Here is a 13,406-nt window from a genome sequence, read left to right as displayed (position 1 = left end):
ATGATCAGTTTGGAATGACGGGACCAGGACAGGCATTTCAGGGCTTTTGCATTTTCTCTGTGAGAGTTTAACCCTTAGGACCCAGCTGTACACATAAGAAGGCTGAGTTTTGAAACAGGCATGGAATTAAAAAAGATATGGCTGAATGGAAGCTGCTTTATTAATTTCAAAATGCAAATGATCTTAATGATCTGTAATTTAAATAAATGAATAAATTAGATGCTTAGAAACATGGAGAATAAATTATGTGAATGACCAAAGTAGGGAGAAGGAAGAAAAAAACCTTGTATTGTGACATGCAGTCCTTTATTTTTGTACCTGTTTATGTATAAGGATGACTGAGCTATTGAAGCTAAGGCATATTTTCTTTTACTCTAGTGTTATGACATTTCCTACCCGTAAAGGAGACAAGGTGAAGCTCTAGAAGCACCTTTTGCAGTTTCTGTTGAGGTAGTCACATGTCACCAATCTATAATTGTATGAAATCTTCTTAGAAATTCAGTATTTTCTAACAGAGGAACTAATTGCTTAGAAGCTTGAGGCTTCAATAGTTGGTGAAGAAAAATACATATTTTTTAATATTCACAACAGTTTCATATGTATATTGCTACCAGTTTCTTTTTAATTCCATTACTTTTTGATGATAGAAGTCACAGGCATACAAACACATGCAAACCTATCACCAAGGTAGTGTCTTTTTGTTGGAAATGGGTCTTGTACAGCAGTGGTGCTTTAAAATAAGAAAAAAAATAAAAAAAGAAAAACCCAGAAAATGATGTTGGGTACAGGCATAAGCGCACCTGTCCTCCCTATTCCTCATAGCAATCTAGTCAATTTAATGAGCCACAAATTTTTTACATTTTGTTTTTAATTTGACTTAACATTTTTATGAGGCAGTCTCTGTGGTAAGTCACATTAATTTTTTTTTTATAGTCAGATTAACTTCCTTTCTTTCATACAGAGCTTGCAGTTAGTAAATGCCTCTGATTTCCATAAAATATTCAGGGCAGGCTATTATTACAATGATTTTTTTTTATCCCTCCTAGTAAACTTCTATCAGTTTAAAATTTGGAATGCATTAATAACTGCATAATGTTGTAATTTGTGCTGCAATAAATGTTTTACAGATAATGCTGGTTAGGAAAGTAGCTTATATAAGAGCCAGTAATTGCTATGCTCAATTATTTTAAATATATAGATTTCTTATGAGCTGGTTCAGTGTGTAACTCAATTACTATTTAATAAAGTCATATAACTTATCAGTATTCCAGCTGCAATACTGAGTGGCATCAGACAGAAAATGATAGTAGCACTTTAGACAAGGTCTGCTTGGTTATACATGCATCAATTCGTTGCTTTTTCTGTACATATAGAGTGACTGCACAATATACTGAACATCCGTGTATTGAGATAACCGGTAACGTGTCAGGTGAAGTGTTGTTAGTCAAAATGTTTTGGGTGTTTATAAATTTGCTTTTACTGGTAATTAATCTGTTCTGTTCTAGACCTATTGGGAGATTAGCCAGAAGTATAAAATACGTAGAAAATTCCTCTGAATGGTCAGTGGACTCTCTTTCACACAAACGAATTCTCAGGAGCTGCAGATCTATCATAGCTGGCATGGGTGAGGGGACAAGACAGAAGGGGTAACTCTGAGGATCCTTGGCTATTAAGAACCATTATGCAAGAAGCACAATTTACAGCAAATAACATTGTTTTAAATTGTATTGTTTATTTGGCCATTTGCAACAAAGTCACAGAGGTGAAGTACTGTAGGAATACAAAACCACCTTGTCTTATCTTTGGTGAAACCAGCTGAGGACCCAGCTGCTTACTTTTTGAAACAGACCTTGGCGAAGTACAAAATCAGAAACTCCACACTCTTATTTATCAGACATCATCCTTTCTAATGCAAATGTGTCCATGCTGCCTTTCTCCTACCCACAGCCTCTGGACCGGCTCTTCAAAGAGCTAAGTCTTCTAAGAATATCCTCCCTCATGTATTGTCACCACCTTTTTCAGATGAAACTGTTCTCTTGATTTTTCTTACTGTTTCTGTGGTTCCATTGCTGATAGCTCTAGAGGTCTGCCATAAAGTAGATGCTAGTGTTTCAACAGCTGTTATCATTCCACTTTGCTTAGGGCAGATTGAGTTGGTTCCCTGCTTTTTTGAGACACTAGCTGTCTCTCTTCAGTGCAGTGTATCGGGCTCCATGTGTTCCTTTTCCTGGTAACCCTCACAAGACTTTGGGGAATTCAAAGCTTGAAGCAGTCTGTGACCTCTTGAGATTCATCAGTCTTTCCCTCTGTGGGATTACAAAACTGGAGAAGAGTTGAGATAGAGCATAACTCTTGAATAAGCTTCGTAAGAAAGCACTTGTGGTTTCAGTTTTCATTCATCCCTTCAGCCTGAAACCAAAAAATGCTGTAAGAATTCTTTCCACAAACTGTAGAACCACTAAATGGAGTCTTAATAAATATTGTTTTTGTAGGAAATAAATAAGTAATAAAGAAAAATACTTGTCTGACGACAGTGTGCATTTTTTCATGGTTGCTTTTTGCTGCACTTCTGTCGCTAATGAGTATGTGTGGGAGCATCTGAACATAGAAATTCAATTGCAGATAAGTACTAGTAAAATGACATTCCTCTAATAAGGCTTTCATGAAGGAAGATTCCTTTAAGAAGCTTAAATTCTGAAGCTTAAATGCTGAAAGCCGGTTTTGCCATAAAACGGAGTAAGGTCAAGGGACCTGCACAGGAGATTCAATTTTGGGGAAAAAAATGGCAAGATGGATGTTGCCAGATCCCCACAGATGTGACCAACAAGATAACAGCAATGTCTCCACCACCGCCATGGTACTGCTGGGGCGATGCCGTAACTCAGATTCAAGCCAAGGTTGCTGGTATTGCCAATGCATTTTTCTCAATTCCTTTGGCAGCACAGTGCATGCCACAGTTTGCTTTTACTTGGAGGGATGTCCAGTACACTTGGAACCAACTGCCCCAGGGGTGGAAGCACAGCCCTACCATCTGCCATGGGCTGATCCAGACTGCACTGGAAGACGGGCAAGCTCCAGAACACCTGCAATACGTTGATGACATTATTGTGTGGGGCGATACAGCGGAAGAAGTCTTTGAGAAAGGGAGAAAAATAATCCAAATACAGCTGAAAGCTGGGGTACCTGCTAGCTTGCTCTTCCTTCACGTCTCATTCCTTTAAGCTTCTAGTCTTCCAATGCACATAACCTATTTTTCTGCCTTCCTGACAGTGTGCTAGACACCATTTCTTCCCTTAGATCCCATTTGTGTTCCTCATTTTTCTGTTTACTCTTGTACAGTTTCTCATTCCACACATTCCTACTAACATTACTGTGCATCATCTCCCTCTGTTTCCATATCCTCCAGCCTCTGGGTATCCTCTCTCTCCAGTTGGCTGCTCCTCTTGAATGGCTTTTCCCTCTTGTGATCTGTTCTTTGCCCTTTTGCAGGTTCTTCTTTCTCCTTCTTGCCTGAATGACTGAACAAGACCCTGCTTTAAAATAATCAGAAATAATGGGAGATCTTTGTTTTGGTTACCTCCTTTCTGTATAGGGTATAAAAAGTAATGATTTTTAGCATCAGACAGTCTGTTTTCATACAGGAACTGGCAAAACCTGAAAAATTCCAGTCTCTTCTGGTTGTCTGGGCACTATGAAAAAATATCCTCACAGATCAAGACTTCTGGTAATATTGTGCTTGGCCTGTTGACAGAAGTAGCACTTTACTGTGGCATGGAGAACTAAAAAAACCTAACTGAAATAAATCCTCTGATTTCCACTTGTCTGCAAAGCTGTAGGGAGACATTTTGGAGCTCAAAGTGCCCTTGAATTATTTAGTGCCATTGTATTCTACTCAGCTTGGAGCAGATGCGTAGACTGTGCCACACCTTGACTATAAGGATTAGACCTACCTTCCTTTCTTACCACATTTTAGAACTTTTCTGACTCAACATTGCCGTATCCCTGGCTGTGGCAAATTCCCAGTTTGAGGCACAGGAAGTCAGAACTAGCTTTTGTATGAGGAGTATATGTAATCTAAAATATTTTGTGAACCATTTGGGGTAGGCATAAATGTTCACTCTAATGGAAATGCTGGGAATTCTCTTTTCAGTAAGGTACACTACTTATTTATAACTTCAGCAGAGATTGCAATATAAGCCCACAGCCACATGGAAGGAAGACTTGCAAAATTTTTTTTTCAAGTAATTTATAGTGTTTTCTAAAATGCAGCCTTGTTTTCTCCTCTCTTAGAGATGTGTGAAGAAACTGACTCATGATTCACAGAGATGTGAAATACTACGTCAATAAGATATTTTTTGTCCTATTTTTCTTTTCCTAAATCAAAAAACACTTCTGAAATATTACCTATAAAAAAATGAGGCTAAATTACCCAATCTAACACATTTGCTTGGGAGGTGCTGAGTAACTCACATCACTGGTAATAATGGTTAATGTGGTCTGCGAACTCCTGCTGAGATCTTGGCACAGAATCACATAAACAAGTAATATATTGGCTTTTTACTCAGCTGCCCTGCTCCAGATATTTTCAGATAAATTCACACATAAAAGGTCTAAATACTTCTGGTTTGAGTAGTAACACTAGTAATGTTTATAATTTAAGCTATTTTCTTAATGCTCCATTTAATCAAGTTTTTTTTCATAAAGTATTTATAGAATCATAGAATAGTTAGGGTGGGAAAGAACCTTTAAGATCATCAAGTTCCAACCCCCCTGCCATGGGCATGGACACCTCATACTAAACCATGTCACCCAAGGCTCTGTCCAACCTGGCCTTGAACACCGCCAGGGATGGAGCATTCACAACTTCCTTGGACAACCCATTCCAGTGCCTCACCACCCTAACAGGAAAGAACTGTGAACTCCTTATATCTAATTTATTCTTCCCCTGTTTAAGTTTTAACCCATTACCCCTTGTCCTATCACTACAGTCCCTAATGAAGAGTCCCTCCCCAGCATCCTTATAAACCCCCTTCAGACACTGGAAGGCTGCTATGAGGTCTTGATGCAGCCTTCTCTTCTCCAGGCTAAACAGCCCCAACTTTCTCAGCCTGTCTTCATATGGGAGGTGCTCCAGTCCCCCGATCATCCTTGTGGCCCTCCTCTGGACTTGTTCCAACATTTCCATGTCCTTTTTATGTTGAGGACACCAGAACTGCACACAATACTCCAAGTGGGGTCTCACAAGAGCAGAGGAGAGGGGCAGGATCACCTCCTTTGACCTGCTGGTCACGCTCCTTTTGATGCAGCCCAGGATACGGTTGGCTTTCTGGGCTGTGAGCACACACTGAAGCCAGCTCATGTTCATTTTCTCATCAACCAACACCCCCAAGTCCTTCTCTGCAGGGCTGCTCTGAATCTCTTCTCTGCCCAACCTGTAGCTGTGCCTGGGATTGCTCCGACCCAGGTGTAGGACCTTGCATTTGGCATGGTTAAACTTCATGAGGTTGGCATCAGCTCATCTCACAAGCGTGTTGAGGTCCCTCTGGATGGCATTCCTTCCCTCCAGCGTATCAACCGAACCACGCAGCTTGGTGTCATCGGCAAACTTGCTATGGGTGCACTCAGTCCCACTGTCCTTGTCACCGACAAAGTTGTTGAACAAGATCAGCCCCAACACTGGCCCCCGAGGGACACCGCTTTTTACTGCTCTCCAGCTGGACATTGAGCCATTGACCACAACTCTTTGTGTGCTGCCATCCAGCCAGTTCTTTATCCACTGAATGGTCCATGTATCAAATTAATGTCTCTCCAATTTAGAGACAAGGATGTCGTTTGGGAGTGTTGAACGATTTGCACAAGTCCAGGTAGATGACGTCAACTGCTCTACCCCTGTCCATCAGCTCCGTAGCCCCATCATAGAAGGCCACGAAATATTGTCAGGCAAATTTTACTTTCTTTCTTTGTTTGTTTTTTTTTCATTTTTGGTACCATAGGATCAATGTATGTATCCTATTGGAAGACTAATTTTGTTCTTTGATATTTTCTTGGAATTATTTATTTGTTCAAGTGTTAAACCTCACAATTTTTCAGTTAGTGTAATTTTTTCCTTCACCTGTTTAGGCACAATTCAGACCAAAGTCCTTTCTTCCCTGACTATTAATGGTACATGTGTTTTGGACATTTGTCTTCCATACTTTCATTTCTGTGCAGAGGTGAATAATTATTTTCCCTTTTGCTGTCAATTTTCTTATTTCCTTAAAGAATTTTTTCTTTTCTGACAACAAAACTTTTCTGCCATCCTTTTAGAAACCAACCAATGATCTTCTGTGTTGTACACATTTGAAATAAGCTATTTTTTAACTACTTGTTTTTTTCAAAGAATATAGTTCCGAAAATGAGATAATTTCCAAGTGTGAAAACACTGTCCCTGAAGTTTTTTTGGTGACTTCTGTGGTCACTATTATTTCCCCTTGCAGGCTGCCATCTGATTTTACCATATCCCACGCTGTGGAAGAGCAGGAATGCTACTTCACTTTAAAGTACTTTTCATGCAAAACAACAGTTGTATTCTTTAGAGATGCTGGAAGGTTGTACAGAACTCTTTTCAACTAATCTCTTTTCATTTATGACTATCTTTCTGAGAAGACACGTGGTAGAAATTGCTTAGAGGAAATCCTGTGAGGATTTCAGTTTTTTGCTTATTGAAATTCCCCTGTTAATAGCTATTTGGATACACAGTTTTGAATGGGAAACTTAGTTTCATGACACAGGTAGGAACTTATTGTCTTCCTCCCTCTCCCTCACTCCCTCCTGGTTTAATGCTTGAGGTTTTTGAAAATACTTGCACATCTACCTCCTTATGCTGGGTTATTCAGCATAGCCCTGAGGCTGATTTAGTCTTCTAAGAAGTGCTTTAAAATTGAAAATCCTAAGCTCTTGAGATGAATTTTGTGGATTTGGCTTCCAGGGTCAGCACATGTTTATCTCCCTTGTACTTCTTTTGCCTGCAGGAGAAAAACCTAATTAGAGTTACCTCTGCACCAAAATCCTTTCACCTCTAGATGCCAGAAAATCCCCATTTTGGTTGAAAGACTTGGGGATCTTGAAGGCAAAGTTGGTATTACAGAGTCTAAATTGTGATACTAAATGCAGTTCTCTCAGAACTGATTTGACTTCTTATATTTCAGCGAGCCGAGGGATCTAGGACAAGGTTCTTTTCTTATGTATTTCAGAGAAAGCCTTGAATTAGGAAAGTCATCACGGTAGCTTTCAAGGAACACATTACTTTTTCCTCTCAGAATATGGTAGCAATCTATATCTCAGTTTAATGTCTATGATGAAAGGCTACAATGATAATATCAGATAAGAGAAACTGAACCTTCTGTCCCTTAGAGAGCTCAGAGAAATGGGGAATGTGAAGTTGTCGTGGTTTAAACCCAGTCAGGTAATTCGTTCGCTCACTCCCCCCCCTTTTCTTTCCCTCCCCCTGCTCTCGGAGGGACGGAGAGGAGAATCGAAAAGAATGCAACTCCCACGGGTTGAGATAAGAACAGTTTAGTAACTAGGTATAACACAAATCACTACTGCTACCACCAATGATAATAATGATACAAGAAATAACAAGGGAAGAGAATACATCATCTCACCACCAGCCGACCGATAACTCGCCCCCCAGGCCCAACCCAGCTCCGACCGATACCTCCTCCAACCCTGCAGTCTCCCAGCCCTTCCGGCTAACTCCCAGTTACATCCTGGGCATGACGTGCTGTGGTATGGAATACTTCTTTGGTCAGTTTGGGTCAGGTGTCCTGCCTCTGCTTCCTCCCGGCTTCCCCTCCTCCCTGGCAGAGCATGAGGCTCACAAAGTCCTTGGCCAAACCAAAACATCGCTTGTTATCAGCTCTGTTCCCGAGCTGAAAGTCAAAACATTGCACTGCACCAGCTACCAAGAAGGGGAAAAATGACTGCTACTGCTGAACCCAGGACAGAAGTGCATTGATAGAATTTGTCAAAAAAAAAAAACCCAACCTTGTCTTGGTAAAGGGGATCTGTAATGAGATATGTGCATAAAGATTGTGCAAGATTTGCCATACTGCCAGCAAATATTGGATGTTCTTAGTTGGTGTCAATGGAACATGCTACAACAGATGAATTATATTTAATAATCTACAAAAGAAAGGGACTTAGGAAAAAAAATATTTCTATGCTAAGTATGAAGATGGGAACTTTTTCAAGATGAGTGCGATGTTTAGAGTAAGAGTACATCCAATAATCCTGAGAACCCTGTGGTATTTCCAACACCAATACTTTCAGAGGACAAGTAGTCTAGATCTTTTGGTGGTTTGGGGAGGGGAGGTTCAATGGGACTGATGCTCAGGAGCTCAAGGTGCTGTATCCATCAGAAAATCTGTCTCCTAAGATGCAACCAGCTGTACCATTCTGGAATATCATTGCGATGTTTCATAGACAGAGACTTTCTTCATCTTAATTTTAAACTATGAGAATGGCTTTCATTTCTGCTGCTTTTGTCAGTGGCCTGTCAGTAGATATCTAAAGCCATCTAGATGAGCCGTCACCTTCCTTCCAGTTAGCCATTTCCAGTGGTATGGTATGTCTTAGAATTTTGTTCCCAGGGTAAATGCTTTGCTTGGCTTTTGTGGTGATGACAAAGTAATTGGAAAACTGTTGTGGTTTAAGTTCAGTCGTAAATCAGCCATGCAGTGCTTGCTCACTCCCCCTCCCTTTCCTGCCCCTGTGCCCGGAGGGATGGGGAGCGAATCAAAACAATGTAGCTCCCACAGGTTGAAATAAGAGCAGTCCAGTAACTGAGGTATAACACAAATCACTACTGCTATCACCAATAATAATAATGATAAGGGAAATAACAAGGGAAGAGAATACAATACCACCAGCCGACCAATACCAGCCTGACCGAGCAGTGAACTAGCCCTTCTGGGTAACTCTCAGTTTACATCCTGGGCATGATGTGCTGTGGTATGGAATATCTCTTTGGTCAATTTGGGTCAGGTGTCCTGTCTCTGCTTCCTCCTGGCTTCCTCTCCTCCCTGGCAGAGCATGAGGCTCAGATAGTCCTTGGCCAGATGAAACATTTGAGCAGTAACTAAAAACATTGGTGTTATCAGCGCTGTTCCCAGGCCAAAAGTCAAAAAACACTGCACTGAACCGGCTACCAAGAAGGAGAAAAAATGACTGCTACTGCTGAACCCAGGACGGAAACTAACTTCCAAAGTAGTCAATGCTGCCTTTTAATGCAGGTATATTCCAGATTTCTCTAAGTCTTGGGGGTTTGTCCATTATTTTTCCTCCTTCTCAACGGTTCTGTGAATGGTTCAGTGCTACACTAGGGCTGTTTATTTAATAGCATGCAGCAACGTAGATCAATTTGCATTGTCAGTTGATGTTATCAAGTTCACATCCTTTTATGGAAAATTAAGAGTCAGTCTGAAACAGCACAAATATATTTTCCTCTTCCTTACTGTTGTTATTTATTATGTTGGATATGAACACATCAGCATAGGACCATCTGCTGTCCTGGGTTCACCAGTAGCAGTCATTTTTCTCCTTCTTGGTAGCTGGTGCAGTGCTGTGTGTTTCGGCCTGGGAACAGAGCTGATAACACTGATGTTTTGGTCTGACCAAGGACATTGTGAGCCTCATGCTCTGCCAGGGAGGAGGGGAAGCCGGGAGGAAGCAGAGACAGGACACCTGACCCAAACTGACCAAAGAGGTATTCCATACCACAGCATGTCATGTCAAGGATGTAAGTGGGGTTGGACTAGGTATCTGTCGGTGCTTGGTTGAGCGGGGGTTGGGGGGGCGAGTTATCGGCTGTCTGGTGGTGAGGTGTTGTATTCTCTTCCCTTGTTATTTCCTTTATCATTGTTATTATTGGTGGTAGCAGTAGTGATTTGTGTTATACCTTAGTTACTAAACTGTTCTTATCTCAACCTGTGGGAGTTGCATTCTTTTTGATTCTCCTCTCCGTCCCTCCGAGAGTAGGGGGAGGGCAAGAAGGGGGGGGAGTGAGTGAACGAGCTGCCTGACTGGTTTTAAACCTTGACACTTTCCTAGATAGATGGAGAGGGAGAGGAGGTTATGATTTGGAGTAACCTGTGTTCGTAATTTCTGGACTGTTTTCAGTTTGGGATGAAGGAAAAGACAAATGTGTCTCACCTGAAATTGTTTGCTTTCTGTATGTACTTATCTTCACTCTCCTAGTTAACTGATACTGAAAGACCTATATTCGAAACTTTGATGACCCCTAGTTATTACTTGCAACTGGGGGAAAAAATACCCAAACTAAATGGTATAAAATCTTTGCAAAATTGAATACTATTGTAACCATTAACCTTGTTAGTTAGCAGTATGCACTTTTTTAATGTGAGTATGGAGTGTCAGCTATAGTTCCAGCATGTGCCCAAGGGTGGGGAGCAGCATTAATCCCAGCTGTTTCTGTTAATCTTTTACTGCTGTCCTGTTTCATGACTTCTGTTGTTGACTCAGAGCCTGAGATTTTTGCTAGATGTGTGTGATAGTGCAAATTACTGGGGGGTATAATCGACTGCAGAAATAGAAGAATATGTATTATGTTCAGATTGACTCCTGACCTTTGTCAGAAGTGAAGGAACTTCAGACCTAGGATATTTTTTAAAGGAAAGAGTTTCCTTTACTCTTTCCCTTTTTCCCTTTTCCCATTTCTTCTTTTCCCCTTTTCCCTTTTTTTACACTTTTCCCCCTTTTTTACATCTTTTTCATTTTTGACCCTTTCCCCCTTTTCCTCTTTCCTTCCTCTTCTCCAAATGGTGTAGCATGTAAGTATTTGTTATTAAAAAAGAAAACAAATTCACAATAATGGGTGATTGAAAACTTCATTAAAAGAACTGTATAGGAAATGGTGGGTCAGCTCAGAAACCTGCTCTCAGAAACAAAATTGAATGCAGTTCAGTAGTTGTGCCACACAGTGTCACAATGGGACTTCACTTCCTTCCACTCTGTATCTTTCCCATTATAGGTGAAAATATTTTCAAAGCCAGTGGAGATGGGTCTGAAATCTGGGGAGCAGCTGAAGTGCAGGAAGATGAAGATACTCATGTAGAAGTTCCACTGGATCAGGTTTGATCAAGCTCTTTAAATAAATGGATTTATTTGGGGTTGCAAGTTGTGTGCTGGTTTTCTTTCCCCTTTTCTTTCAAGTGTACAGTGTAATTATGTAGGGGTAATTGTAACAGCTCAAAGATACAGCTTCTTCTCTTGTTAATGTGTTAAGTATCAGGTACCTTTTCATCAGCTTCAGAACTGCTTTGAGAGCCCTTGCTCTGAGAGCCCTTATAGTGCTTGGAAAATCTGGGCTCCTTGCTGTCACAGCCTACCAAATAGATCCACCTGGATCTCAGTCCATTCATACTGGTGGAGCAGAGTAAAGGCAGTATGGTACAGAATCAATGTCAGAATTCCTGAAGCCCTGAACTACAAACAGGTGTGGATTTATCTGATTTTTATTAAAGCTGTCAGCACTTTCTTCTGTTGGAACAACATGGTACTTAGTTGGCCAAAATTTTATTCATAAGACTTACGTGCAATAAATTGGTCTTTATAACTAAACATAAGATTGTATCCTCTCTCTTTGATTTGTTTTTAAAAGAAACTCCTGTCAACTGAAATAGCACAGGAAGTAGGTAAACTGATGTTTATTTGAATGGGGAGTAGAGCTGCTTAAATTATTTGCTGAAGAATTACTTCTTTTCTTTCCTTTTTTTTTTTTTTTTCTGTTTCCCAGCTTATGAATTGCTGACAAGACAGTTCTCTTTCATCTCACACTTGCAGTAATTTGCTACCTTGTTCAACTTTGTGTCCAGTCCACAAGATGTTGCACTGTGCTTTTGGTGTCTGTTGATAATAGCTTAGAGCCAGCCACCTAGGCCAGAGAATAGTGTTTCTGATACATGCTGCAGTGTAAGCAATTACATTTTACCCAATAGCTTTCTCAGGCTAAAAATGATTCAGAGCAGCCCTGTGGAGAAGGACTTGGGGGTGCTGGTTGGTGAGAAAATGAACATGAGCTGGCAGTGTGCGCTCACAGGCCAGAAAGCCAACCATATCCTGGGCTGCATCAAGAGGAACGTGACCAGCAGGTCGAAGGAGGTGATCCTGCCCCTCTCCTCTGCTCTTGTGAGACCCCACTTGGAGTATTGTGTGCAGTTCTGGTGTCCTCAACATAAAAAGGACATGGAACTGTTGGAACAAGTCCAGAGAAGGGCCACGAGGATGATCAGGGGACTGGAGCACCTCCCGTATGAAGACAGGCTGAGAAAGTTGGGGCTGTTCAGCCTGGAGAAGAGGAGGCTGCGTGGAGACCTCATAGCAGCCTTCCAGTATCTGAAGGGGGGCTATAGGGATGCTGAGGAGGGACTCTTCATTAGGGACTGTAGTGATAGGACAGGGGGTAATGGGTTCAAACTTAAACAGGGGAAGTTTAGCTTGGATATAAGGAGGAAATCCTTTCCTGTGAGGGTGGTGAGGCACTGGAATGGGTTGCCCAGGGTGGCTGTGAATGCTCCATCCCTGGCAGTGTTCAAGGCCAGGTTGGACGAGGCCTTGGGTGGTATGGTTTAGTGTGAGGTGTCCATGCCCATTGCAGGGGGGGTGGAACTTGATGATCTTAAGGTCCTTTCCAACCCTAACTATTCTATGACTCTATGATTCCAGCAGTGTAAGTGATTCTTGGGCATTTTCCTGACTTCTGGTCAGCTCGGTGATGAGGAGCTGCTGTCAGTGTGAGATTGTAAACAAATGGGAGGGAGTTGAAAATAGTTTGTAAATACACTTTAATTACTCAGGGCAACAGGATGGAACACAAACAATCCAGGAGATTCCTGGACTGTGTCAGAGCCAATTTTTTATTGTAAGTAGTGGGATACATGATTAGGAGAGGCATTCTGCTGGGTTTGCTACTCATGAATAAAGAGTAACTTACTGGGGATCTGATAGTGGCAGCCTTAGTGCAGTGGCCATGAGATGACAGAGTTTAAGACACTGAAGAAAGTGGGGATGGCAAATAAAATAAAAATCATAGAATTCAGGAGAGTGGACTCTGCCTTGTTTGGCAAACTGGCAGGCAGGATCCTGCATGAGGCTGCCCTGAAGTGCAGAGGAGCATGGGAGATGTGGTTGATCTTCAACGGTATCTCCCTTAAAGCACAAGAATTATCCTTATGTGCAAGAAAACAGGCAGGCATAGCAGGAAGATGCTTTGAACAGAGGACTCTGGACCTCATACTAAAAGACATGGGAAGGTGAGGAACTGCTAAGGAGCAGTATGGAGATATTGACTGGGCATGCAGGGATGGAACTGGGAAAGCCAAAACTTGTTGAGAAATGGAAACTGA

The 13,406-nt window shown here is 41.4% G+C and overlaps 1 protein-coding gene across 2 annotated transcripts in view; it reads left to right on the top strand.

Moving 5' to 3' along the window:
* The window catches only part of DCDC2 (doublecortin domain containing 2), a 59,792-nt gene that overhangs the window by 32,863 nt on the left and 13,523 nt on the right, over nt 1-13,406 (top strand). For both annotated transcript variants that reach the window (XM_062618055.1, XM_062618056.1), the window contains exon 8: nt 11,033-11,133. In XM_062618055.1, the coding sequence (XP_062474039.1) occupies nt 11,033-11,133 (101 nt within the window). The remainder of the gene's footprint in view (nt 1-11,032; nt 11,134-13,406) is intronic.

This window comes from Pezoporus occidentalis, unplaced genomic scaffold (genome assembly GCF_034315485.1).
Source record: "Pezoporus occidentalis ecotype Australia unplaced genomic scaffold, CSIRO_AGI_Poc_V1 ctg2, whole genome shotgun sequence".
NCBI classification, from domain to species: domain Eukaryota; kingdom Metazoa; phylum Chordata; class Aves; order Psittaciformes; family Psittacidae; genus Pezoporus; species Pezoporus occidentalis.
This window is presented reverse-complemented; position numbering and strand designations above follow the sequence as displayed.